Source organism: Trachemys scripta, unplaced genomic scaffold (genome assembly GCF_013100865.1).
Source record: "Trachemys scripta elegans isolate TJP31775 unplaced genomic scaffold, CAS_Tse_1.0 scaffold_30, whole genome shotgun sequence".
Classification (NCBI taxonomy): domain Eukaryota; kingdom Metazoa; phylum Chordata; order Testudines; family Emydidae; genus Trachemys; species Trachemys scripta.
This window is the reverse complement of record NW_023260516.1, coordinates 994,295-1,022,181: the sequence shown is the minus strand read 5'-3', so window position 1 is coordinate 1,022,181 and position 27,887 is coordinate 994,295. Positions and strand designations below refer to the sequence as shown.

General features: G+C 55.9%; 1 protein-coding gene across 7 annotated transcripts in view; it reads right to left on the bottom strand.

Annotated features, from left to right (window-relative positions):
* Positions 1-27,887, bottom strand: part of LOC117870507 (immunoglobulin superfamily member 1-like) — a 307,321-nt gene that overhangs the window by 39,695 nt on the left and 239,739 nt on the right. The window contains exons 1-3 of one of the 7 annotated variants that reach the window (XM_034757700.1): positions 15,955-16,084; positions 15,772-15,807; positions 13,525-13,809 (exon numbers count right to left, since the gene is read on the bottom strand). The exons of the other annotated variants lie outside the window; for them this stretch is intronic. Coding sequence (XP_034613591.1) covers positions 13,525-13,809; positions 15,772-15,807; positions 15,955-15,985 — 352 coding nt within the window. The 5' untranslated portion in view covers positions 15,986-16,084. Of the gene's footprint in view, positions 1-13,524; positions 13,810-15,771; positions 15,808-15,954; positions 16,085-27,887 lie in introns of those variants that run through there. 7 annotated transcript variants of the gene reach the window in all.

The window sequence follows — 27,887 nt, the reverse complement described above, 5'->3', positions numbered from 1 at the left end:
TTGTGGTTCTGTGTTTATTACAAATCTGGAGATTAACAGGATGTAAAATCACATAAAAGCTGCCTCAATGTGTCCCCTCCCCCTCCAGTAAAGGTTAAGAACCACTGCTCTAGAGGAAAACTTCCTTCAGCAACAACTGACTCTTTGTGGGTCTTACTTATATAAATCCAGGATCACCTCTGGCTCGTCAGGTGGAATCCTACCCAATCCCCTTTCAGGCAAACTGCTAGATTTCTTAGTGAAAAGGTCAGAAGCATTTTCCTTCCCTTTGCCACACAAAAGCGTAGGAACCTTTTTCTTCTTGCTACAAGTTTCCAAACCGTCAGTAGGCAACACAATTAAATCACCATTCTGCTCTCCTTCTGCCCTGGCGAGGGTATCTCCCTGATCAGACAGAGTTGCTGCATCCCATTCCAGCCACACATTCGCAACAGGCAAAATACAAGCACCAGAATTGTCTGGTCTCTGGGATTTTGCATAGACACTATGCAACTGAGTTACAGAGCCGTTCTCCCCAGCAGACACAAACTCAGGACCATTCCTTTCCTGGGTTTTAGTTGAATCCAGAATCAACTCTGAGACAACTGCACTATTCTCAACCATCACAGGCTGAAAGGCACCGTCTGTCTGCTCCACAAAGAAGAGCCGGAGACACATTCTCCTTCACCAGACATACAGCTTGGGATAACCTTTCCCTTGTCCCAGCACACAGGGCCGTTCACAGACAACTGCTTGGAGGCTGGGGTAGCTCCCTCCATAGGCAAGTCAATATCCCTAACGGACACGGGCACATTTCCTTCACTGTCACAATTCTCCACACAGGTAAGGTCTAGGGACACTCATCTTCCACTATCCCGGCCTTCCCAAACTGCTGACTTGACAAAGCCATCAGCTCACAAGGCTGCCTAGACTCCTCCAAACTTTCCTTACCAGGCACATTGCCACTCCCAACAGATAAACTGCTGCTCTTCTCACCACATTGCCCTACTTCCAGCAAATCACAGTTACCCTTTTCAGGTTCACTTTTACAAGCTGTACGAGCCAACAATCCATCACCCATCAAAAATGTACCCTGGCCTTTTCTTCCTCCGTTAGGGCTTTATCCCGACCATCCACTTTAATCTGCTCCTGAGAAACATTTTCCTGACCAATGAGATCTTTCTGTGCTTGATCTAATTCCAAATTCACTTCTGAGACATTAGACAGACGTTCAGAAACTTCATTCACAGACAAACAGCTTTTTTACACATTTGGAGAAACCCTTCCCAGTCAAATCATGCATCCGAAGAAGTGGGCTGTAGCCCACGAAAGCTTATGCTCTAATAAATTTGTTAGTCTCTAAGGTGCCACAAGTACTCCTGTTCTTTTTGCGGATACAGACTAACACGGCTGCTACTCTGAAACCTGGCCATTAACAGATCTCTCAGTTCTTGATTTGTAGCTTTCTTTTTAAAGCTTAGCCCTTTTCTGAACACAAATCTTCCAGGGCTTTTCTGTCAAGGCCCTCATATGCTCCTTGCTCACCCATTGCAACTGCTCTTTAACCAACCAAACTCTCAATACCAAAATTCAAATTTGGATAGCGTGGGGCTCTGACCCAAAGCTTCATTGACCTGGTCCGGTGGATCCAAGCCCGACTACGCCACTGTGACGATGATGCCCTTGGTGGGACACAACTGAGAGTATCAGGACAAATTGCTCAGAGCAGGGCAGTTACAGCCCAAGGTTGGGGGTCCTTTGCACACTGAGGCAAACCAAACCAGCCAAACAGAGAAGACTTACATTTTACCCCACTGGCTAACCATAAGTCATACAAGCAATTCCCTTAGACACTCACCTTGCATGATTTAGAGTCGGAGGTTATTCAATCAGAATATCGTTTTTATGACTATATTGAGCCCATACATATTGGAGCTGACCTAGAAGCAATCAAAAGGTTATTACATCATAAACAGCTCACGTATTACATCAGCAATTTAAGGCCAGAAGGTCTTAAGACCCTCCTCACAGTCCAGCATTCTGTAGGTAATATAAAGCGAATCCTTAAGAAGGTAAAGGAGGAAACTACACCACTACACTGGTGGGAAGGTATTTTTAGTATAGACGCAGGTGAGACACATGCTGCTTGGTTCATAATGCTTCACCCAATCATGGTATTTTTAATAATTCAGTTTCTTCTGATCATCTATGTAATTATATTAAATGTTTGTCTGTGTAGGCTCAAGAACGCTAAGAAAATATCTAAATGAACCCCTTTTGATATTTCAGCACTTAGCACTCTGATGTAACAGTTTGTCTTAACACATATGCCTATCCTCTCTTGTATTTTACACATAATGTTTTGTGTTAATATGTATAATAAGTGGTGGTTATTGTGATGGTTAATCTCAAACACCATCAAGGAGGGGATATGTTAGCTATAAATAAATAAGGGATGTTGGTTCTGTTTAATGTGTTCAATTAGCTGTTTTAATAATGTATTTATGAGGCAATGTTATGTGAATAACTGGTTTTAATGAAATCCAACATGGAGTATATCAACTGTGACCCTTGGACTCCATCTTTGTAGGCTGACTTGTTTACAGTTAAGACACTGGATTACCCTGGCTCAAACCGGACAGAACCGGCTTTTCCCGCCAGAGCCAGCCCCCAACATGCCGTTCCCTCAGAACTACCCCCCCCAGACTATATAAGATCTTGTTCAGCGCCGGCCTGTCCGTTCCAGCAGCAGCGCGTGGACGGTCGGCACGGCTCCAGAGCCAGTGAGAACACCACCCATCCCAGAGTGAGACTGAGGGGAGGGATAGCTCAGTGGTTTGAGCATTGGCCTGCTAAACACTGTGTTGGGAGTTCAATCCTTGACAGGGCCATTTAGGGATTTGGGGCAAAAATCTGTCTGGGGGTCGGACTAGATGATTTTCTCAGGTCCCTTCTAGCCCTGATATTCTATTATCGCCATCCCCACCACAGCAAATCCACCTGACCCGTGAAGGGTCCTGCTGTTTTCCTGACGATCAGCATCCCAGAGGGTCTGTCGTCGGGACTTCCCAGTGGTCCTCCTCGAAGGCTCCCGATCAGCCGGAGAGTAGACGGTGCTGGGCCTCACATCACTAGATGGTGCCCACTGTGGGGAGGGATAGCTCAGTGGTTTGAGCATTGGCCTGCTAAACCCAGGGGTGTGAGTTCAATCCTTGAGGGGGGACCACTTGGGGATCTGGGGCAAAATCAGTACTTGGTCCTGCTAGTGAAGGCAGGTGGCTGGACTTGATGACCTTTCAAGGTCCCTTCCAGTTCTAGGAGATGGGATATCTCCCTTAATAATAAATAGCAGGGAAAAGTTTCTGTATTGGGGCATCATTTGTTGTTTTCTCAAATACCAAGGGAGGTTTGGTGGGTTTGAGCTTCAAGCTCCTAAACCAGTCACGGATTCACTGTTTGTCTATGCTCGTGTTTCTCCCCCTATTTTACCCAGTTTCTGTATCTTTACCCGTAATACACCTACCTTTGTTTGTACCATATTACCTTGAGTTTCCCAGGAGCTACGACCGAAACTGCCCGAAGACCTAAATCCAGAGCACCCTTCTGTACCCATGTATCTACTTAATGGGCCCCCCAGTCTGGGAGCCAGGACGCCTGGGTTCTATCCCCGGCTCTGGGAGGGGAGTGGGGTCTAGTGGTTAGTTTGGGAGAGGGCTGGGAGTCAGAGGTGCTGGGTGCTGCACAGACACGGGGAGAAAAATCCCCCACCCTAAAGCCAAGTCCTGACGATCTAACCAAACACAAAGTGCAGGAGGGATGATTATCCCCCGTTCGTAAAAGGGGAAATGGAGGCACAGGCAGGTTAAGTGACACCCCAAGGTCCCCTGGGGACAGGGATCCCCCCCTCATTCCCCAATCTCCAGTGGCTGGGGAACCCTCCAGTGACTCTGTCCCTGATCCTTGGCTGGGTGTCCCCTCTGCTGGGCCCCGGGCTCAGGGTAGAGCCTGGCTCTGAGCGCCCATCGGCCCAGAGACCCCCTGTACATCTGGCAGGCTGTAGAGCTGGGAGTGGGGATGCCAAGACAGACCTCTCACCTGCTACAACAATCCGCATGTAATCACTGGGATCTGACCTGTTGGGCGGCTCTAATCTGGAGCGAGATCGACAGCTGAAGCTCCCTGAGTCTTCCCATCTGGCGCTGGGGATGGTGAATTCACCCCCGTTCCCATCAGCATCCAGCTCCCGGATTTCGATTCCATCTTTATACAGAAATAACCTCCTGGCCTTGCACCGACACTGACAGCGGATGGTGACGGCTCCCCCCAGGGCGATCATCCCGCTGGGGCTGACTGAGATGGAGGGTCCGGGCGCAGGGAGCTCTGCGTTCACACACAAACAGGAGTGAGATGGGGAGACATAGACCCCTCCCCTGTGTCTAATCTGCCCTTAGCGCCCAGCCCCAGGGACAGCGCCAGGGCTGACAGACACCTCACTGCATCTACAGTCTGTTACTCCTGGGGAAATTCTGCGCATCTGAGATGCACTAGGGTTGCCAATTTTGGTTGGATTTATTCCTGGAGATTTCATCACATAACATAAACTTTAATTAAAGATTAATCTATAATTCCTGGAAACTCCAGGCCAATCCTAGAGGGTTGGCAACCCTAGAATGCGCAGAAATCATCTGTCCTGCATAATTCCCCCCCGGCAGAAAATACACTCTGCCCAGAAGTGCTGCAGTTCCGCCTTTTGCCCACGAGAGGCCGCTCTGGTGCCAGAGCACCCAGCAGCATGAACACAGCCGCTGTTCTATTGCCACAGCGGCCCCTGGTGGGCAAAAGGCAGAACTGCAGCACTTCTGGGGCAGAATGTATTTTCTGTGGGGGGAAAAATTCTCTGCCTGCCCCGTGCTGCAGAATTCCCCCAGGAGCAGAAGTTCATCACAGCACCTGCCGCAGAGCCAGGTTAGGGCAGAGTGGGGCACCCAGGGCTGCTGGGGGGTCACAGACTGGGGCTCAGGAGCTAGTGAGGTGACCGCATTGAGTCAGATGGCCATAGAAAAGTTATGGGAGATAGATATATTAGTCCCAGGTTAAACAAATCCCTGGTACCAGGATAAGTAAATGGCAGCTGCTCCAGGTGAAATAAGACACCTGGGGCCAATTAAGATCTTTCCAGAAGGCAGTGGAGATTGCTAGTTTGATTGGGACACCTGAAGCCAATCAGGGGCTGGCTGAAACTAGTTAAAAGCCTCCCAGTTAGTCAGGTGGGTGCGCATGTCAGGAGTTGTAGGAGGAAGTTGTGCTGTTGGAGAGACTGAACTGCACACACCATATCAGGTACAAGGAAGGAGGCTCTGAGGTAAGGGTGAAGTGGAGCTTGAGGAAGTGGGGGCTGCTGTGGGGATGTAGTCCAGAGAATTGTATGTGTCCTGTTCCTAAAAGGTCAGCTACCATAGCTGATACTATTAGGGTCCCTGGGCTGGAGCCCAGAGTAGAGGGTGGGCCTGGGCTCCCCCCTTTACTCCCCCTGACTAATCACTGAGACTGGGAGACAACCGAGACTGTGCGAGGGAGGATAGCTTCTCCTCACCTCCCTCACTGGCTTATGATGAAAACGGCTCATTAGACTGTGACCCTTGTCTCTAGAGAGAGACGGGTTAAGGGGAGGGTCACAGTGAACCTCTGAGGCTAGCGAAATCTGCCAGGAAACGCAGGAGCCACGGAGACAAGTACAGAGCTTTGTCACAGTATGTATATATCTCTCCTCACTATATGTTCCATTCTATGCATCCGATGAAGTGGGCTGTAGCCCACGAAAGCTTATGCTCAAATAAATGTGTTAGTCTCTAAGGTGCCACAAGTCCTCCTGTTCTTTTGGCGGATACAGACTAACACGGCTGCTACTCTGAAACCTCCAGAAAACAGTGGATCTTGATCCGCTCTATGATGAGTACTGTATCATGAAAGACATCAACTCCAAGTTGGAGCCTGGAAAATGCTCAGTTGGGGAACTCTGGTCTCAAGTGCTGAGAAACAGGACGGTAGCACTGAATTCCTGAACATGACCAAGCCGGTGTCACACATGCTCAGTATACCAGTAAGCAATGCATACACAGCGTGTGTATTTTCAATCATGAAAGGTGCATGGACTGATGTCCGGAATCGAAGCAGCACGGACTTGGTGTGGCGTGAAACCCCTGTCAAAATGAATTTCTGGATGAGTTGCAAGGACTTCTAGAGCTTTGGGATTGCCCAGAAGCAAGTCATGACTATGGCAAAGACATCCAAGAAATACTAGACTTCTGGCACGTCTGAGAGGTCTGCAAATTGGGAAGTGGATTTATTGACTGAATAAAAAACCCGGCCCTTTACCCCTGCTGTTTGTTTACTGTACAAATAAAGCTGTATGTTTAAATATGGATTACAACTAAGTCTATAATTTAGTCAGGGGGGCTGTGACACTCTGATTCCAGACCTCTGTGACGTAGTTTGCTTCAGCTGTCAGTGGCGGAAGCTGGGGCTGAAGGCAGGACTATGGGGCTCCCCTCTGCGGCTGGGGCTGGAGCCAGGGCTAGAACTGCGACCCTTCGCTCCCCTGCCCTGCAACTGGGTCTGACTTTGCAACCAGGATCCTGCGCCCCTGGCCCTGTGGCTTCTGCTGGGGGCTAGAGTGGGGGCCATGAGTCCTTGCCCCGTGGCTTGTGGCACGGGCTGCAGCAGGGGCCCTACCTAGGGCTGTGCACCTGTGGCTGTCTCCCCCCTCCCGACTCACCCAATGTGTCCTGATAATTCACTCTTGCGATCTGCTCACCCTACTCAAGTCCCACGAGGAGGGTCGCCCCGCCCCAGCATTCCCGGGCACCCCTGAGTTGGGCTTCCCGGAGTCCCACCTTGGAGAGGTCTCTGGGTGACTCCCCTTCTGAGTCCCTGATGTGGGTCTCCCCCCTACCCCCGATCTGCTGTCCACAAACTCACCTGCCAGTGCCCCTGCCCTGCGCAGATCTTTGGGCTTCCGGTCCACTAGCCACATCTTAAGGTCCGGAGGGCAGATGTCATACAGCTGCTCCAACCCCACCAGGTTATACACGTCCTCTGCGGTAGTGGCCCCTGCGCCCTTCCCCCACTTGCGGAGATATTCCCCCAGCAGGTTGGCGACATCCTTGTAAGTGACACCTGGGGTTTTGCGCACACCCCAGAATCGTTTCCTGTACGCCTTGGGGGTCAGTTCAAACTTCAGCAGCAAAGCCTGTATCCACAAACTCCCTCTCCCCTCACCTCGTTAAACCAGTAACACCCAGGGAAATCGAGTCACACCCCCTCTGCATGCAAACCATTGGAAAAACAAGGAAAAAACAAGAACCCCCCCCCCAGTTTGTCACAGAGGGGCAGTAGGGGTTGAGGGGACACAGGCTGGGGGAGGCAGAACGGGGGATGGACCCGAGGATACTGAGGGGACAGGGCCTAGGGGGGCTGAAAATGGGAGGGGCTGTGGGGTGATGGGACACGGGCTCAGGGGGTAGAACGGAGGAGGATGCAGGGAGTTGATGGGACACATGCTGGGAGGGCAGAACGGGGGAGAGGTCAGGGGGGCCGGGTCATGTTGCCGACAGCCCCGTGTCACTAGGGACACCCCGTATTTACACAGAAAGGTGCCTGTCCCATGGCACGTCAGGCCGGGATTCCCGTTCTCCCGGATCTCAGCGCCGGCTGCGGCCCGGCCGGTGTCTGCACAGCCCGGCGGATCGCGGGGGAGAACGGGCCGTTTGTTTTGTCACCGGCTCCAGCTCAGGGCACATTGGTTCCCGTGAAGGAAACCCCGGCATGGGAGCTGCGCGCGGGCGGTGCCTGCCAGCGGGAGCCCTGCCAACCTGGACCTGCAAACAGAAGGGGTTTGGTTCTTAGCAGTTACATGAGGAGTCCTGGCTCCCAGTCCCCTCCTCTAACCACTAGACCCCACTCCCCTGTCAGAGCCCGGAACAGAATCAAACCTTCTCTGTGCAGCACAAGACAGTACAGTTTGGGGTTTACATTCCAGAGGGGCGGTGCACTTGAATGCTGGGCAGCTCCTGAGCTGAAGGCTTCGCACGCCGAGCTGGTTTCAGTGTCTGTGTCTTTCTGCAGCTGGGTGCGTCCCTACCTGTGTGTGTGCTGGGGAAGGCTTGAGCACCTCGCTCAGCAGGATAGTGTAAGGGAGCCCAGGCTAGTGGAACAGGCAGACTCAGTGGTATCCCAGTACACCATACACTCTGTGCCTTGTTGTGTTTGTGGAGACATAGTAAAGGGCCCAAGATGTGAACACGCCCCAGTCCCTGCTCTACACTGAACAGGGTTAAACATGGGCCGGGAGTAGGGTCCAGAGCCTGCAGCCTGCTCAGCCCCACGGCAAACCCCCCATTGACCCCTGGGACCGGCTGTTACAGACACAGCAGAGCAGGAACCGGGGAGCCGTGGCAGGCGCCGTGTGAAATGAGGGGTTTGTTCCAGCCCCGGCCCCGTTCGCTGGAGCGAGTCTCTAGCCGAAAAATCCCCCGGGTTTGGGCGTCTCCCCGCTGGCCCCGGAGACGCTAGCGACTGTCCTGGGGGGGGGCGAGGAGCCGGCGGAGCTGGGCTGGAATCGCCACAGCTGCTGTTAAAGTCCGACTGTGACAGGTTCGGTCACAGAGATCCCTTGGGACGCTCCCCTGACGTGCTGAAAGTGCCTCTGAGCCCGTTTTCCCTGCCAGCTTGGGACTCCAGAACCCTGTCTTGTTGAGCCGGACACGCTATGTCTGTTGCAACACAGACCCAGGGTCTGGGCCACGCCCCCCAAACCTGCAGGCTTTAACTGAAAACCACTCAGCACGTTTCCTATCTCTCAATGGGATCCAAACCCCAAATAAACCCGTTTTACTCTGTGTAAAGCTTATACAGAGTAAACTCATCAATTGTTCTCCCGCTATAACACTGGTAGAGAGATATGCACAGTTGTTTGCCCCCCCAGGTATTAATCACCTACTTGGCTTCAATTAATAAACAAAAGTGATTTTATTAAGTATAAAAAGTAGGATTTAAGTGGGTTCAAGTAGTAATAATAAAACAAAACACACAAGTCTAAGCCTAATACATTTAAGAAACTGAATACAGGTAACTCTCACCCTCAGAGATGTTCCAATAAGGTTCTTTCACAGACTAGACTCCTTCCTAATCTGGGCCCAATCGTTTCCCTCATACAGTCCTTGTTAGTTCCAGCTCAGGTGGTAACTAGAGGATTCCTCATGACTGGTCGCCTTTGTTCGGTTCCACCCCTTTTATAGCTTTGGCACAAGGCGGGAATCCTTTGTCTCTCTGGGTTCCCACCCCTCCCTCTAAATGGAAAAGCACTAGGTTTAAGATGGATTCCAGTATCATGTGACATGGTCACATGTCCCTGTAAGACCTCATTCTTCATTAACCACAGGCTGGCCCCCAGGTCCACAAGAAAGCTTGCAGGTAAATAATTGCAGTCAATTATCCTAGTCAATGGGAGCCATCAAGATTCTAAGCCACCATTAATGGCCCACACTTTACATAATTACAAGAGAACCTCAGAGTTAACTTCATATTTCTAGTTTTATATACAAGAATGATACATTCATACAAATAGATACATGCAAACAAATGGGATGAACACACTCAGTAGATCATAAGCTTTGTAATGATACCTTACAAGAGACCTTTTGCATCAAATATATTCCACTTACATTATATTTACACTCATAACCATATTTCCATAAACATATGAAGTGCAACGTCACACGCGGCATTGGGGGTTCAATCCTGGGGAGCTGTTCTGAGGTCGGGAGCTGTTGGGGGGCAGGATTCTCCAAAGCAGGGATGTTTGAGGGCAGGGGCAGTTTGTGCCGGGGCCTCAGCACCCCACAGGGAAGAAGCTCATCTTCTCCGCATGGCCGGATCCAGGCTCCTGGGGGTGCAGAGAGATGGCGGGTTAGAGATGGCGTGTCTCCCTGGGCCCAGCCCCTGGGGGGAGCAAGGGGCACAGAAGGGGCGGGGTCACCTCACCTAGGGGGTCCCCCTTGGGCGGCTGTTATAGGCCTCTGCCAGGATCAGCCCCAGGACGAGCAGGACTGCAGCACTCAGCCCCAGGCGGGCGACGTTGATGTTGGTGAAATCTAGGGGGAAAGGGAAGAGTCACTTGGCCACTTGGATAGGGAAATCAGCAGCTGGCATTGCCCTGGGAGCGGAGTCCCCAACCCCCCCCATCCGGCAGGTCTAGCCTAGCCCCCTCTGGGGGTCTCCCAGGTGCCATGGCTCTGGGGCCTCCCCAGGCCAGACCCCTAAGGGGAGGCCACGTCCTGCTGCCTCAGCTGCCCTGGTGAAGGGGGCTCCCAGGTGGATGAGCTGCCCCCAAGACACCCGACACCCCGGGACTGGGCCAGGAGATCGTGACAATCAGAGCCTCAGGGTCTTAGCCCCCCAGAACAGGGAACCACCCCAGCTCCCTGTCCCCATAGGACCCCTCTGTCCACCCCCACAGGTACCTCTGCTCCGGCCTGTCTGCTGTGCAGTGAGCCCAGCCCCGGGGTATCTCGGCTGCTGCCAAACACAGCCAGGCAGTGCGCGCTGGGGGAGGCTGGTACATCACCTGCTGCCCCCCAGACTCAGGTGATGCCCAGGCCTAAGGAGCAGACAGAGGCAGCAGAACATCTATTGGGGGGAAGGTCAGGGGGTCCCCTGAGACCCCAATGGGGGGAGGGGAAGCAAGAACCAAGGGAATTCTGGGAAATGCTCACTCATATTGCCAGGGGGATGTCATGTGGCCCAAGAAGGGGGGTTATTGCCCCAGGACTCTGGCACCCAGCTGGGCCCAATTTCACAGCCCAGCCGTCAGATCCTGTCCCTCCCCGGGATACTCCAGCAAATTCCAGGCCGTGACCTGCATAGCAGGAGGCATTGGGGGATCTGGGGCTGCCCCACCCACCTCTGGGCACCATGACCTGTTTCCACAGCAATTGTGCCCCCCAGACCCCAACTCCTCTATGGGTCTCAAGAATGGGAGCAACCCAGTGAGCATCCCCCTGGGAAAAGCCCCCTTCTCTGCAGCTCCCTCTGGGGGCAGGGAACCCCCTCTGTCTGCCCCAAACCTCCAGTGGCTGCTGCTCCCCCTGGATGGGGAAACCCGTAGTAACTCTGTCCCTGCTCCATAGCTGGGTGTCCCCTCTGCTGGGCCCAGGGCTCAGGGCAGAGCCTGGCTCTGAGCGTCCCATCATTGCAGAGACCCCGCAAAGGATCTGGCTGGATGTGGGGATGGGAACAAGGACACCGAGCCGGGCTCCTCACCTGCTACCACCAGCTGCACGGGGTCGCTGGGCTCTGAGGAGACGAAGGGCTCTGATCGAGGCCGGTAGCTGCAGCTGTAGTTCCCTCCGTGCTGTCGGCCCACGGTGGGGATGCGGAACTCGGCCCCGTCCCCAGCAGGGTCCATGTGTTGCTGCGGGTTCAGGTCTCCAGCCTTGTGCAGGAAGAACGTCACGTTCTGGCGCTGCCCCTGACACTGGATGGTGACGTCTGCCCCTGGGGCGGTGACCCCAGTGGGGCTCAGAGAGATGGAGGGTCTGGGTAAGCTGGGATCTGCGCACAGGAGACAGGCTGTGAGAGCCAGACCCAGGCACCCACACAGCCCCGGCCTCCCCGACCGGCCCCAGCCACGGCAGATCCAGGGGCCTAGAGCCAGAGATTCTCTCCCAGAACCCAGAGTTCCCCCCACCCAGAATCCCGGCCCTGCGAGCTGGGCTCCCAGCCCCACAGATAGCGAGCCGCAGCTCCCTGTTCTTGGGATCCTCATATGACCATGTGTGGACCCCGCCTCACTCACTGCGTCAGGCCTGCCCTGGACATAGGGTGACTCACAGGCGGGTCTTTGGCACCTGGCAGTGCAGGGCTCCACACTGGAAGTCAGACCCCCGGGAGGCAAGAAGGGGTCATTATCCCCATTCTACACAGTGGGAAACTGAGGCACAGACAGATTCACTTTCCTTAGTGAGCTCCAAGGGGCAGGGACTGTCTCTTCACTCTGTGTTTATGCAGCGCCTGGCACAGCAGGACCCTGATCATGGCGGGGGCCCTACATGCTCCCCCAACACAAGGGATCCAGCGCTATTGAGGCCAGTGTTTGCAGAGGTCTCCACTAACTGTGGGTGTCTCGGTTTGTGGGCGCTCGGCCTGAGATCCCCCAAGATTGAGGCCCCCCCCACACGGAAGGACACTTTTGAAAACCACAATGTGCTCCCACACTCACACAGAGTCTGTGGCTACACCAGGAGCTGGACCAGATCTCCTGGGTCCCAGCCAAGTGCCATGTTGTGACGGAATGGGGGGTTTTCTTGTTTTCGGTGGGGTTTCAATGGTTCGCATGCAGAGGGGGTGGGACTCATTTCCCTGAGTGTTACTGGGTTAACGAGGGGAGGGGAGAGGGAGTTTGTTGTTACAGAGGACCAGAGAGGGAACTTGGGACCCCAGCCAGTGGCCTGGAGGATGGATACCCCAGCGACCGGTGACCTGAGACCCCAACCCGGAGACCCAGCTCAGGGGTTGCAGCCGGTTCTGGCCAGTGGGAGGACAATGGGCTGCAGAGTGAGGACCCAGTGACCTAACCAGCCGGTTCCAGCCAGAGGACAGAAGCGAGGAGAGGAGGCCCCGGTTTACAACCCTGTTTACCTGGGGAGAAGACAATGGACAGAGGCCGGGCTTGGGGCCAGGGACTTCAGATGCCCAGCTGGGAAGCAAGGGGGTCAGGGCTGGAGAGAGGGAGCAGGCAGAGCCCACCTGGATGCAGAGAGACTGGGGTGTGCTGGGCTGAGGGAGGCCAGGCCTGAGGCCCTGAGAGTTTCCTGTGCTGTGTTCAACTCTCAATAAACCCTCCTGTTTCATGCTGGCTGAGAGTCACTCCGGTCTAGAGAACAGGGTTGCATTATTCCCTTTGGGAGTGGAGGCCCCGGGGGTCCAGAGCGAGTGGACTCCCTGAGGGGGCCCACGGTGAGAGACAGGTGTGCTAAGGCTCTGAGAGGTGCGGCTCCAGGAGGTGGAGGGGCCTAACCCTGAGAGAGAGTGGACCCCCGAGAAGGGCTGTTGCACTGAAAGGGGCACCCCTGCACGGATCGCACGGGGCCACGAGTGGGCATGATCTGTGAGTCCATGACACATGTCCACCAAGCCAAAGCTTCTCCTGCAGCCCCTGCCTCATTCAGCCCGGGCTGGGTCACTGCCTGGGGCGGGCGCTGGAGAACAGAGGGGATGGGATCATGGGATTAAATAGCAACTCACAGTTCCTACGCACAAGGGGCAGCGTTAAAGTCGCCTCCCTGCCCCGAGTCTCCAGGGGCTGCTGCTCTCTCCTGCCCGGGGAACCCCCAGTGACTCCATCCCCGTTCCCCGGCCAGGCGTCCCCTCGGCAGGGTCAGGGCTCAGGACAGAACCTGGCTCTGAGCGTCCCATTGGCACCGAGCGCCCGTGAGAGTCTGGCTGGGGGTGGGGCTGGGAACGGGGACGCGGAGCCGGGCCCCTCACCTCTCACCACCAGCTCCACGGGGTCGCTGGGGTACGACACGTTGAACGGCTCCAATCGGCTGTGATAGGAGCAGCTGTAGCTCCCACCGTGCTCCCGGCTCACATTGCTGATGGGAAACACAGCCTCATTGTCGTCCGAATCCACATGTAGGAAATGGCGTCGCTCTTTATTCAGCACGAACCTCACGCCCCGGTGCTGCTCCCGACACCAGACGGTCACGGCTCCCCCCAGGGAGACCCCCCCTCTGGGGCTCAGGGAGATGTTGGGTTTGGGGTAGCTGGGCTCTGCAGTGGGAAGCAGACAGGCCATGAGACACAGGCCCCGTCACTCAGTCCTGGGGCCCGTCCTCACCCCAGGGCCTCAGTGGTGGGTCAGACCCGGCAGCCCTGGGGACGGGCTCCTGGATGCCTTTCCACAGGGGCCAGAGTTTCCTCTGAGCGCTGGGCTAACAGCATGAGACACGGAGCAACCCCAGCCCCTGGGGGCCCAGAGCTCTGCTCCCTAGCGCGTGACAGGCCAGGACAGTCTCCAGGGTCCATTCACTCCCTGGCTTCTCTGCTGGGAGCCAGGACTCCTGAGTTTTGTCCCTGTCTCTAGGAGGGGAGTGGGGTCTAGTGGGGAGAGCAGGGGGGATGGGGGCCAGGACTCCTGGGTTCTGTGCACAGCAGCACCACTGACTTGCAGGGGACTGTGCAAGTCTCTACTATACACTCAACCTTAGGGTTACCATACGTCCGTTTTTTCCCGGACATGTCCGGCTTTTCGGCAATCAAACCCCCGTCCGGGGGGAACTGCCAAAAAGCCGAACATGTCCGGGAAAATGCCGGCCGGGCACTTCCCCTCCCGCAGCGGCTCTGCTCCTCCCCCGACTCTTCGGCTCTGTTTAAGAGCCGAGCGCTACCGGCTTTGGGCAGTCCCCATACCTCCGGACCCTGCACCGCCAGAGCCCGGGAGGGGAAGTGCCCAGCCTGGGGCGCAGGGTCCGGAGGCATAGGGGCTGCCCGAAGCCCAACCGCTACCAGCTTCACGGTTTGCCGGGCAGCCTCCAGACCCTGCGCCCCCAGCTGGGCGCTTCCCCTCCCGGGCTCCAGCTGTGCTGGGGAAGCGCCGGCTGTGGGAGCAGGGTCTGGGGCCTGCCCGGCAAACCGTGAAGCCGGTAGCGCTCGGGCAGCCCTTTTCGTGTGGCTGGGAGTGGGAGGGAGGAGGGGCGGAGTTGGGGCGGGGAAGGGGGTGGGAAATGGGCAGGGCCAGGGCCCCATGGAGGGTCCTCTTTTTTAATTTGTTAAATATGGTAACCCTACTCAACCTTCAGCTCTGCCCATCACCCCGTAACTGATGTGTTGCCTGGTAAAGGCCGCCCCTGCTCTGATCTCCCCTGGGGGCAGGGATCCCCCTTCCTTTACCCGAAATCTCCAGTGGCTGCTGGTCCCCCCTGGCTGGGGAACACCACAGTGACTCTGTCCCCTCTCCCCGGCCAGGCGTCCCCTCTGCTGGGCCCAGGGCAGAGCCTGGCTCTGAGCATCCCATTGGTGCAGAGCCCCCCTGAGGGTCTGGCTGGGTGTGGGGCTGGGAGCCGGGACGCTGAGCCGGGCCCCTCACCTCCTACAATGATCTCGACGGGGTCATGGGATACAACCAGCGATTCTGTTCTACTATGGAGCGAGTCCCCCCCACCCCCCGCTGGCCCCACCTGATGCCAGCCAGGGAGCCTGACCAGTGGGCCCCCTGCCGCTCTGCCCCCCGCCCTGGGGTTGGAAATAGAGTCTGTGACCAGCAGGAGTGTGTGGGGGGGGCTGAGAGTGCAGGGGAGGGAGCTGTTGGGGGTGGATCTGGGGGCAGGGGCGGATCTGGGGGCTTCTCCCCACGGCGGCACTGACCGTGAACGTTTCGGTTCCCCGAGGGGATCCAGAGCCCACAGATGGGCCCTGTTAGCGTTTGTATGAGCTGAAATAAATCCACGTGCTGCCCCCCCGATCCTCACAGCCTGTGGGGGGGCAGGACATTGAACCAGGGACGGTTCCCATCTGCTTCGTCAGACCCCGGGAGCCAGATTCAGCTCCTAGTTACTCTATGGAATGGGGGATGGGGGGGTGGGGGGACACAGAAGAACAGGGCCAGGTCTGAGCTCACAGGGGGAGCTTGGGTTGAGTTTTGGGGAAGGTTCAGGGCTCAGTTCCTCTTTTCTCACCCAACGCATCCCCTCCCCGTCCTTGATGTTACCGTCCTCCCCACAGACTGATACTCACCTCCCCACACTCCGCTGTGCCCGGCCAGCCAGCAGCCTGGAGAGGAGATGGCTCATTAGTGACCAGATCCCAGACCAACTGGATCCCACACGCCGGTCTCAGACCCCCGCCCTTATGGGCACACACCCTGGTCTCAGATCCACGCCATCATGGGCACATGCATTGGCTGTCTCCGATACTCACCGAGGAGGAGGATGGTGAGAGCAGATGCCATGACGGGGCAGTGGGGACCCCTCAGCGCTGCCACCAACACCCCAGTGCCCAGCTCCACCCAGCCTGAGGCCAGAGTGAGAGGAGAATGAGGAACTGCGCCGGGGGCTGCAGCCCCAGGAAGCCTGTGATGCACTCAGCCCCTTTCTTCCCATCAGATGGTTTCTCTGCAATCTCCAGCCCAAATCTACTGTGGTCAGAGCAAAGCCAGCTGCCTGCAATGCCCAGCAAACCACATCCCCTCCTGCAGCTGCCCAGTCCACCCCCACCCCATCATCACCTCCCAGCCCTACATGGGAGCTGCCCAGTCCGGGGACCAGCTGCGAATGGGGCAATCTCAGGAGGCATCAAGAGATGCCCAGGCTCAGGCTGCCCTGATCTTTTCCAACAGGCCTTTCTAGCCTTAACAATCCTAACCCCACCCCCCTGCCTACCTCACCAGGTCACCAGTCGCTGCGGTCTCCATTCTCCAGGATATTGGCTGAGGTCCCAAGTTCCGTCGCCGGTCCTCTGTAACAACAAACTCCCTCTCCCAGCACACTGGGATGGGGCAGGATCACTAGCTCCATGGTGCAGCAAGGGAAACTGAGTCACAGAGCAGGAGCACACCCAAGACAACGCAGAGATGACTCGTCCCAAAGTGACAGACAGGCTGCACCCCACATCAACATGTCCTCCCCCAACAGGATGTGACCTGCACCAGGAAGCACCCGCCCCTCCCTTCCCCTCCCCTCACCTGCCCCCTCATATGTGCCATATAGACTGCGGCTGCAGCCTTGGACTCCCTATGGGGAGAGAGAGAGATAGTAACAGAACCCAGGAGTCCTGGCTCCTAGCCCCCTCCCCCGCTCCAACCCACTAGACCCCACTGCCCTTCCCGAGCCAGGGAGAGAACCCAGGACAGGGACAGGTAGATCGGGGGTGGGGAGAGGAGCTGGGGTCTCACCCGCTCTGTCTCGGGGCTGGTCCTTTCCCTGCAGAGACATGAAGCAGAATCGTCCATGAGTCGACCCGGATCCCATGTACCAGCCTTGCCCCTCAGCCCTACAGGGCAGCCGGGACGGAGGGCCCGGGAAAGAGCGTCCCCCCCACTGCTCTGCCCAAGGGGAGCCCTGCCCCCTTCAGCTGCTGAGCCTGGCTCCCTGCAGCACAGTTCCCCCTATGGAGCCCCCCACCCCCTGCAGCACAGCACCCCCTATAGCTGCCCGGAGGCATTGGGGCCAGCCCTGATTGTAGGGAGAGCGCCCCCTACAGAGCCCCCTGCCCCACCTCCTGAGTTTCCTGGTCTGTCTCCCATCCAAGCCGTGACTCCTTCCCAGCCCGACTTAGCCCTGCCCTCGCTGGGCGGGGAACTCACTTCCTTGGGTTCTTCTGTAGCAGACGAAGGCCAGGAGGGGGGGAGGAGGCCGGCGGCCGCCACGCTCACCCCGGCGCTGATGGGGCTGCTCAGAACTCATGTGGTTCCGATCCCCCTGGGAAGCAGCACCAGGCCGTGAGTGGCTGGTTTGCTACCTGCTGCCCCAGCCCCTCCTCCTCGAGGACCCAGGGACCCACAGCAGAACATTCCATGGGGCTAGTGGGGGGGCAGGAGCAGAGGGGATTCTGGGTAAGAGTGGCCAGGGCGTTCACTCCCAATGGCAGAGGGCTGTACTGGGGTGGGGGCTGGAGGGGGGGGGGAATGTACCTGAGGTCCCATGCCTCTGAAGCCAGCTGGGCCCAGATCCTGCAGCACACCCTTTCTCCTCCCCCCACCCCGCCAGACTCAGGTCCTGCCCCTATCCTGCAAATTTCCCAGCAGCTTCAGCTCATTTCTGCATAGGAATCATGTGGGTGGGGGGATGGCAGTGGCGGGAGGTTTTGAGATCATTGGGAGAACCAGGCCCCGCTGAAGGGATCAGCAGCGGAAAACATAGCAGTCCTGTCACTGCAACAGCCATCATTAGTTTCCAGGGGCAACAAGGTGTTACTCTAAATCAGTGGGTTCAAGTGTTAACACAGTGTCTATCTGGGTTGGTAGGTTCCAGGGTTAACATCCTGCTGAACTGCACCCATGCGAAGAGGGAGCCCTGCTTCTGAGCCGTTCCCCTGGGCCCTCTGCAGACACAGGCAGAGACGGGATACATCGGACCGTTATCCCCAGCTCTCCATCCCCAGCACCATTCTCCCAGGGGGATACGCACCGAGCTGTGCCCCACACGGGTGGTTTTATGGTGCTAGTGGGCAGCACAGCTCCCCGGTCTGTGGGGCCCCTGGGGTGGGGCTGTGTGTTTGGGGAAGCTCTCCCGGGCCCTGCCCCTATCAAGCCAATCTGGCATCTGCCCATTGACACCCCCCAGCATATAAAATGAGCCCAGATGGGCATTCGCTGTGGGGATCTGCCCCTGTCCCATGCAGCGAGCCCTCCGTCCCTTCCCCTGGGGGCAGATCCTTGCGCAGCACAAACCTGTTTCTGGGGGGGTTGCTGGAGATTTCCTGCCACCAGCCCCGGTACCTGGCCCTGCGCTGCCTGGGTGGGTGGGAGCCAGCACCATTCCCGGCTGAGTCGGGTCAGTTCCCCCTATGGGAATAGAACCAGCGTCTGTCGGGAACCAGGTGGACGGTGAGAAAGCTGGAGCCCTGGTGTCTGTGGTTAGTTATACCGGGACCCCCCTCCTGATAACCCACTATGGTGGCTCTTACCCAGGCTGAGGGAGAGGACGGGACCCAGGGATTCAGGCCGGCTCAGGCCCGGGAATCCCAGAATGGGGAGGATTGGCTCAGCGAGACCCTCAGCGCAGATGCCGCCCCTGCCTGGCTCCGACAGCCCAGACTTGCTCTGAAATCACCAATGGGGGTTGGGAACCGCACGGGATAGGTCATTTCAGGTCCAGTTTTCATGTAGACAGTCTACCATCTTAGTCCATCTTCCTATCCATCACCAGACATGCTCCCATCTGTCCACCACCCTATGTTCCCAAGGACCCACTGACCCGTGACCGTCCGTCCCCATGGATCTGTCCATCACCCTCCATATAGACAATGGGCTGTGAAGAGAGGACCCCGGTGACCTGACCAGCCGGTTCCAGCCAGAGGAGGCCCAAGCGACCCTGTTTCCCTGGAGAGAAGACAATGGACAGAGGTGAGGTCTGGGGCCGGTGATCTCAGATGCCCAGCTGGGAAGCAGGGGGGCTCAGGGCTGGAGAGGGGGAGCAGGCAGAGCCCACCTGGATGCAGGGGAGACTGGGATGTGCTGGGCTGAGGGAGGCCAGGCCTGAGGGTCAGAGAGGTTCCTGTGCTGGGTTCAGATGCTCAATAAACTCTCCTGTTTTACACTGGCTGAGTCTCGCTTTGGGCTAGAGATCAGGGTGGCATTATTCCCTTTGGGAGTGGAGGCCCCGGGGGCCCAGAGCGAGGGGACTCCCTGAGGGGACCCACGGCAAGAGACAGATGTGCTAAGGCTCAGAGAGGTGCGGATCCAGGAGGTGGAGGGGCCTGACCCCTGAGAGAGTGGACCCCCGAGAAGGGCTGTCTCACTAAAAGGGGCACCCCCCACGGACCGCACGGGGCCAAGAGTGGGCACGATCTGTGAGTCTGTGACAATGTGTGTATATAATATTTCATTGAAAGGTGACAGGGCCAGAAAGAGTTAATTAACTCACTGACTGAACTAACGCATGGGTGAACCTTAAGGACTGGTTAGGAAGATAGGTAAATGGAGAGTTTTGAAATGCAAGTCTGCATTGTTAGAGATCTCAAGGGTAGATGTTTGCTCAGGGCTTGTGATATAAGCAAACAAGTCTTGTCTATCGCTGTAACTTTAATTCGAGGATCAAAAAGGAATATTAACATTTATGATGATACTTGAGTGAAATAGTATTGTTGTCTATGTGTCTCTTTGAAGGTTGTGGTAACCTGTATCTGAAGTTTTTAATGGATAAATTACCCTGTGCTCATTGCCAGGATGTTTGAAAGGAGAATTAAGCCTATTGTTCTCTCAGGCCGAAAGGCTGCTGGGAATGTATAAGAACCCTGGGACATAATCATACTTCATCTCAGATCTGCTTTGGGTTTCAAGAGGAGGAAACCTTAAGCCACAAGGATTGAGATCCCCAGTCACTGACTGGGGCCACCCTGAATATGGACATTGGACTATAACCTATGGACTATTTCTAAAAGGACTTTTGGCAACTACAAGCTCATCTCTGCTGTGCATCTGAACCTCAAGAATTGAATTCAAGTCTGTCTGTATATTGATCTTTTAACCTACTGTCTCTTCTTTAAGAAATTTTAGCTTAGTTAATAAGAATTGACTATAGTGTGTATTTTGGGTAGGATCTAAGTTATAATTGGACCTGGGTATGTGGCTGATCCTTTGGGATTGGAAGAACCTTTTCTTTTATATGATCAGATAAAATTTTCAGTAATCAGTCGTCATCATCATCATCATCATATCTGATGTGTCTGGATGGAGGCCTGAGGCTGGGCACTTTCAGGGAACTGCGTTGTTTGTATTTCTAAGTAACCAGTGAGGTACTACAGAAGCTGTTTTGTGCTGGCTTGGTAAAGCCAAGTATTGGAATATCCACCAGCGTTTGGGGTTTGTCTGCCCCATTTGGTTTGCAGTTCACCCTAATTGAGTGACCTCAGCTGGCTCCCATGGGCAGCACCGTCACACTCCCCCCGGCTGGGGAACCCGCAGTGACTCCATCCCCGCTCCCCTCTGTTGGGCCCAGGGATCAGGGCAGAGCCTGGCTCTGAGCGTCCCATCAGGGCCACAACCCCCTGTGGGCCCAGCAGGCTGTGGGGCTAGGAGCAGGGACACTGAGCCGGACCGCTCACCTGCTACCAGCAGCTCCAGAGGGTCGCTGGGCTCTGACCAGACGGGTGGGTCCAATTTGTTGCTATATCGGCAGCTGTAGCTCCCTGCATCTCCCTGGCTCACGTTGCTGATGGGAAACTCAGCCATGTCCTGAGCAGGCTCCGCGTCCTGCAGCGCGTTCGGGTTCCCATCCTTGTACAGAAGGAACGTCGCGTTCTGGTGCCAACCCCGACAGTGGATGGTCACAGAGCCTCCCAGGATGACCCCCCCGGCTGCAGCTCAGGGAGATGGAGGGTTTGGGGTAATAGGTCTCTGCAGTGAGAAGGAGACAGGCCGTAAGACAGACCCCGGCACAGTCACTGCATCCCGTCCTCACCACACGGTCCCAGAGACAGGGCCCCTGGGAGAAAACCCAGCCAAAGGAACCTCTCTGAGATCCCAGAGATTCCTGGGTGCTACGCCCAAATGTGCCTGGGGACCGAAAGCCAGAGCACCCCTGTGTACCCGTCTACCTATTTATTGTGGGGCCCACAGCCTGGGAGCCAGGACTCCTGGGTTCTATCCCTGGCTCTGGGAGGGGAGTGGGGTCTAGTGGTTAGATCAGGAGGGGGCTGGGAGTCAGAGGTGCTGGGTGATGCACAGACAGTGAGAAAAGCCCCTGCCCTAAAGCCAAGTCCTGACGATCTAACCAGGCACAAGGTGCAGGGAGGATGATTATCCCCCATTCACGCAAGGGGAAATGGAGGCACAGGCAGGGTAAGTGACACACCAAGGTCCCCTGGGGGCAGGAATCCCCCCCTGCCTCAGCCCCCAATCTGCAGCGTCTGGGAACCCCCCCAGTGACTTCACCCCAGGTGTCCCCTCTGCTGAGCTCAGGGCAGAGCCTGGCTCTGAGTGTCCCACAGGCGCGGAGATCCCCTGTAGCTCTGGCTGGGTGTGGGGCTGGGTCTCACCTGCTACAATGATCCGCACGATGTCACTGGGATCCGACCAGTTGGGCGGCTCCGATCTGGAGCGAGATCGGCACTTAGAGAACCCTCCGTCTTCCCATATGGCGCTGGGGATGGTGAATTCACCCCCGTCCCCCGCAGCATCCAGCTCCTGGATTCTGATTCCACCTTTATACAGAAATAACCTCCTGGCCTCGCACCGACACTGACAGCGGATGGTGACGGCTCCCCCCAGGGCGATCACCCCGCTGGGGCTGACGGAGATGGAGGGTCTGGTCACAGGGAGCTCTGCGTTCACACACAAACAGGAGTGAGATGGGGAGACACAAACTACTCCTCCGTGTCTGTAACCTGCCTTTAGCGCCCAGCCCCCCGGGGTCAATCCGGAGTCACCCCTGACTGCACTAGGCGTAGGGCTGGGCTCTGATCTCAGCTCCCCAGCGTCAATACAAGGAGGTTGAACTGAGTTTTGGGATGTAGGTTCATCTCCTCTCCTCCTCTCTCCCCTCCCCCTCCCCAGCCTTAATTCTAAAGTTTCTCCAGCCCCACAGATCTGATGTCCCAACACCCCGCTCTGCCCGGCCAACCAGCAGCTGGGAGAGGAGACGAGTCATTAGGGACCAGATCCCAGAGCGACTGGGTCCTACACCCTGGTCTCAGATCCATCCCCATCTTTGGGCTGGTCTACACTGGGGGGGGAGGGGGAAATCGATCTAAGATATGCAACTTCAGCTAAGTGAATAGCATAGCTGAAGTCGAAGTATCTTAGATGGATTTACCTTGGATCCTCACGGCACGGGATCGACGGCTGAGGCTCCCCGTTGACTCCTCTACCACCGCTCGCTCCAGTGGAGTTCCGGAGTCGACGGGGAGTCGATTGATCGCTACCCTCAGATCCCCACCTCACCCCCCATGGACACACACCTTGGTCTCAGATCCCGCCCCCCGTGGACACATGCCCTGGTCTCAGATTGATGCCCCTGTCCTGCCTTGGACCTTCCTGGGTCCCACGCTTCTGTCAGGGCAGACCTGGACCCTTGGCCCAGGACCTGGGCACGTCCAGCGCATGTGGCCTCGCCGCCCGCAGGCCCAGCATTTTGGCAGCCGCCCGGGTTCCCTTACCCAGCAGACTACCTTTGGGACTTGTCCCAGTCTCTCTTTGGGGTGAGGTGGCCCGATAGGGACAGTCCTGCCTCAAATGTCCCGGCCTTAAGCAGGCATAACACGTTCGTTGGCCCACCCTAGGCCTCCTGGCCCTGGCATGGGGCCTCTTCCCACGGCGGTTTCCTTTAAACTCCCTCCCAAGGAGTTCTGTAGGGTCCACTGCTCCTCTGTCAACTGGAGCCTCTACTCATGGAGGGCCCAAAGCACCTCCCGCAGTCCCTGTGGGTCATCAGCCGCCTTCAGGCTGTTGGTGGCACTAGGCCTCACCCTAGGTAACTCGGGAGGGTGGAAGGCCACTAAGTGTCAATGAAGCCTTCCTGCACTAGGCCTATATGAACCAAACTTCTTCCATGTTTAAACTCTAATCAACCTCAAAAGCCAGGTGCAATTGGAATATGTAAGCAACCAGTTATCTGTGTGCACCCCCCTGCTCACACCGTTATCAAGCGGTAATAATGAGGCCTGCATGTTTCTGGCTGAAGGGAAAAAGGACAAGATAACGGTTTAAAGAAGTTACTAACAAGCTAGGCTTATAGCTGCCAAGAATGACTTAACTGCTTAAATGTAATCGTTATTTGCTTAGTAACTGTTACCAGGGAAGGGAGGGGTAGAGGGGGAAGAAGGAGGGGGGCGAGGCTTAACTGCAAAATGTATAAAAGAAGAAAAACGGTTTCTGTTAGTGTGCTTGATTGGAGACTTGCCAGTGTCCTTGCACTGCTTGGGGATCCCAAATAAACTTTGTTTGTTTCTCCACCCCTGGTGTGTTTATTGGCGGAAGCACACCGGGCAATGAACCCCCCTGTTGCTGTCCTCGGGCACTCTGTGCCGGCAACAAGACCATCAGCCCCCTTCCACTGGGGCGCTGACGCCGGGCCCCACCCAGGGACAACACCTGGGGTCTCCGCATAGTACACCCCGGTGTATGGGGGATCCATCGTCCCGGCTTGTCTCTCCACCTCAATGTCCAGGCAATAGTCCCAGTCCTTGTCCTGGCCCCTTTTATGGGGGCGGACCAAACGTGCCTGCATTCCCCACCAACTGTCAGCGTGCGGCCTCGCCCCTGCAGCGCCTCCTGCTGGTTGTCCTTGGGAATTAGCTCGTCCAGCCTTGGAGCGCCCTCTGCAGGCCAGTGATCCGCCTTGCCACTGGCCCCATGTCCCTCCCAGGACCCCGGTGCCCCTTTACTGGATTTCTGCCCCCCCTTGCAGAACCCCTCAGTCTCAGGGTCTCCCCCTCCCAAGGGAACCCCCACCCACTATCCCCACTTCACCTCAATCTTGGCTACTGCCCCATCTCCATCTAGCCCCCGTTCCCTGGGGCAGACTGCAGTATCAGCCACGCATCACAGGCAAAGGGGTTCGGACCTGCTGCCTCTGGTTACCCGTGGGCTAACCCAGCAACCCAGTACCTAATAGGCCTTACCAGGCCTGCAGGCTGGGGCTTTCCTAGGCCAGAGCTCCCCGGCTCCCTTGGCCTTTCCCCAGCCCTGCTCCACTCCAGGTACTTGGTTACACTCCCTGCAGCCAGGCCCTTCTCGCTCTGAACACAGAGAGAGATTGTCTGCTTGAGCTCCTGGGCCCTGATTGGGGCATGGCCCCAGCTGAGCCTGCTTCCTCCCACTCCGCCCAGCTTTTCCCCTGCCACAGCCCTCCCCCAGGGCTGTTTTCAGCCCTTCCAGTAGGGTTACCATACATCTGGATTTTCCCGGACATATCCGGCTTTTTGAGCCTCAAATCCCTGTCTGGGAGGAAATCCCAAAAAGCCGAACATGTCCAGGAAAATAGGGAGGGAGAGCCCAGCTGTGCGGGGCCGGGAGCCGGGCCTGTCGGTGCAGGGCCAGGCGCCGGGGCCAGTGGTGCTTGGCCGGGGCCGGCGGTGCTTGGCCGGCGGTGCTCGGCTGGGGGCCGGCGCCCCAGGGCCCAAGCCGAGTCAGGCGAGAGACGCCGGGGCCAGAGCCTCTTGGCCTGGGCCGGCCGGCTGCTGGAGGGAGCCGCTCAGCCAGGGGGCCGGACTGGACCACGCCGCACCCTGCCCCAGCCCCAGTTTACCTGCTGCCTCCCTGTTTCAGGCTTCCCGCGAACATTTGATTCGCGGGAAGCAGGAGAGGGGGAGGAGCAGGGGGTGGAGCGTTCAGGGGAGAGGGCAGAGTTGGGGTGGGGACTTTGAGGAAGTGGCAGGGAAGGGGCGGAGTTGGGGCGGGGCCAGGGCCCCGTGGAGTGTCCTCCTTTTTTAAAACTAAAATATGGTAACCCTACCTTCCAGGCAGGAGTGGGTGACCACCCCGCTACAGGAAGGTTAAAGGAAACAAGTCACCCACCCTGTGGGCACAGGGACACCACAAACAGCCGCCTCTGCAAGGGGAAGGAAGTTCACAGTCTGTTCCTCACACGTTCCATGTCTCTTTCCCAGGCCCTGGTCACGCCAGGGTGATACCACAGGGTGATAATCTGTACCTGAAAGTAGCTCCGTGGAGCCCCTTATTCACCACTATGATAGGATTATGATAGGTTGGATACAAAGGTGCCTTGTGAGGCATCATTTTAAAAGCCTTGATCTGTTGAGCATTCATGTCCTGTTGCATTGTATCTGCTATCCTTGTATGGAAAGTTCTGAAGCATCGCTGTGTGTGCTACTGAAATATGTCGTGAGGTTGGGAGAAGCCCACAGCCAACCTTTCAATTGCAACAAGGGACCAGCCAGACACTGTTAATCGCTCATCAACACCCCTCAAGGAAAGAATCCACTATCCCAGAGACTGTGTACAATGGAGATTGCTTGACCAATGGGGACTGCCTGATTCCCAGATCACAGTAAAGATCTTTCAAGCAAATTGGAAAAAAATATAAAAGAGGGGAAGGGACATAATCCCTGGGCTTCTCTTCCCCACAACTCAACACCTGGAGGAACATCTGGAGGACAAAGACTTTGAACCGGGGAAGGGTGGTTGGAGGCTGGGATGGAGTCCAGTCTGTGTATTGAGGATCTGTCACCTGCTTATCCCATCTGTCAGGGGGAGACACTGCCTGATTCAAACCCTGTTTCATTTGAGGAACTTAGACTGCAAATATATTTTTATTTCTTAAGTAGCCAACTCTGATCTCTGCGCCTGCTCCTTATAACCACTTAAAATCTCTCCTTCTGCAGTTAATAAATCTGTTTTATATTTTACCTAAAACAGCATGTTTTGGTTGAAGTGCTGGGAAATCTCAGCTCAGTTTACAAAGACTAGTGCGTGTCCCCTCCACACTGGGGGAGGGGAGAATTTAATGAACTGACACCGGACTGGCTTCTGACCAGTGCACGATGGTACCAGTCTGGGGTGCAAGGCTGGGGAGCTGGGGGGAATTGGCTGGAGCCCCCTATTGATGGTACCTGAGTGGCTGGGAGATCATTTGTATAACTCAGCTGGGTGGGTCCCTGCCTGTGGATGACTGGGTGAGTGCAGAGCCTCTCCGAGGTTCCTAGTTTGACATCAGCATCACAGTGTCAGAGGCAGCCCAGGGTGGTGCCTTTGGAGGGCTCAGTGGTCCCACAGGCCGGGTTGCACCCTGGGGACCCCGTCACACACGGGTCAGACACTTGCTCTGGCAGTGGCCACACACCCTCAGGCGCTAGGTGGCAGGACCCTTCTTCCCAGCATCGTTCCCCCTGTCACTGCCTGCAGAGCCTCTTGGCTGGGCATCTCTCCCTGTGCTGGCCCAAAGTCCCTCCTGCCAATTTGGGGCTATTAACTCCTGGTTCTGTTTTCCCCCAGCGTGATGTCGACAGTCATGGGATTGTAGCCAGGGAGCTTTTCGGGTCAGCCCAACCCAGCGTCTGTGGCTGGTTCTCTCGCCTGGGTTACAACGTTCAGCATCAGAGTAGCAGCCGTATTAGTCTGTATCTGCAAAAAGAACAGGAGTACTTGTGGCACCTTAGAGACTAACAAATTTATTAGAGCATAAGCTTTCGTGGACTACAGCCCACTTCTTCGGATGCATACAGAGTGGAATAAATATTGAGGAGATATATATACACACATACAGAGAGCATAAACAGGTGGGAGTTGTCTTATCAACTCTGAGAGGACCCATGGAAAAGAAGCCCTTGAGGAATTCCACCATGATTTCAATAATTTCCATCCCACCATCAACCTCAGCCTAGATCAATCCACACAAGCGGTCCATTTCCTGGACACTACTGTGCTAATAAGCGATGGTCACATAAATACCACCCTATACCGGAAACCTACTGACTGCTACACTTACCTACATGCCTCCAGCTTCCATCCAGGACACACCACACGATCCATTGTCTACAGCCAAGCTCTAAGATATAACCGCATTTGCTCCAATCCCTCGGATAGAGACAAGCACCTACAAGATCTCTATCAAGCATTCTTAAAACTACAATACCCACCTGCTGAAGTGAAAAAACAGATTGACAGAGCCAGATGAGTACCCAGAAGTCACCTCCTACAAGACAGGCCCAACAAAGAAAATAACAGAACACCACTAGCTGTCACCTTCAGCCCCCAACTAAAACCTCTCCAGCGCATCATCAGAGATCTATAACCTATCCTGAAAGATGATCCTTTACTCTCACAGATCTTGGGAGACAGACCTGTCCTCGCTTACAGACAACCCCCCAACCTAAAGCAAATACTCACCAGCAACCACAGATCACTGAACAAAAACACTGACCCAGGAACCTATCCTTGTAACAAAGCCCGATGCCAACTCTGTCCACATATCTATTCAAGTGACATCATCATAGGACCTAATCACATCAGCCATACCATCAGGGGCTCGTTCACCTGCACATCTACCAATGTGATATATGCCATCATGTGCCAGCAATGCCCCTCTGCCATGTACATTGGCCAAACCGGACAGTCTCTACGCAAAAGAATTAATGGACACAAATCTGACATCAGGAATCAAAATACTCAAAAACCAGTGGGAGAACACTTTAACCTGTCTGGTCATTCAGTGACAGACCTGCGGGTGGCTATA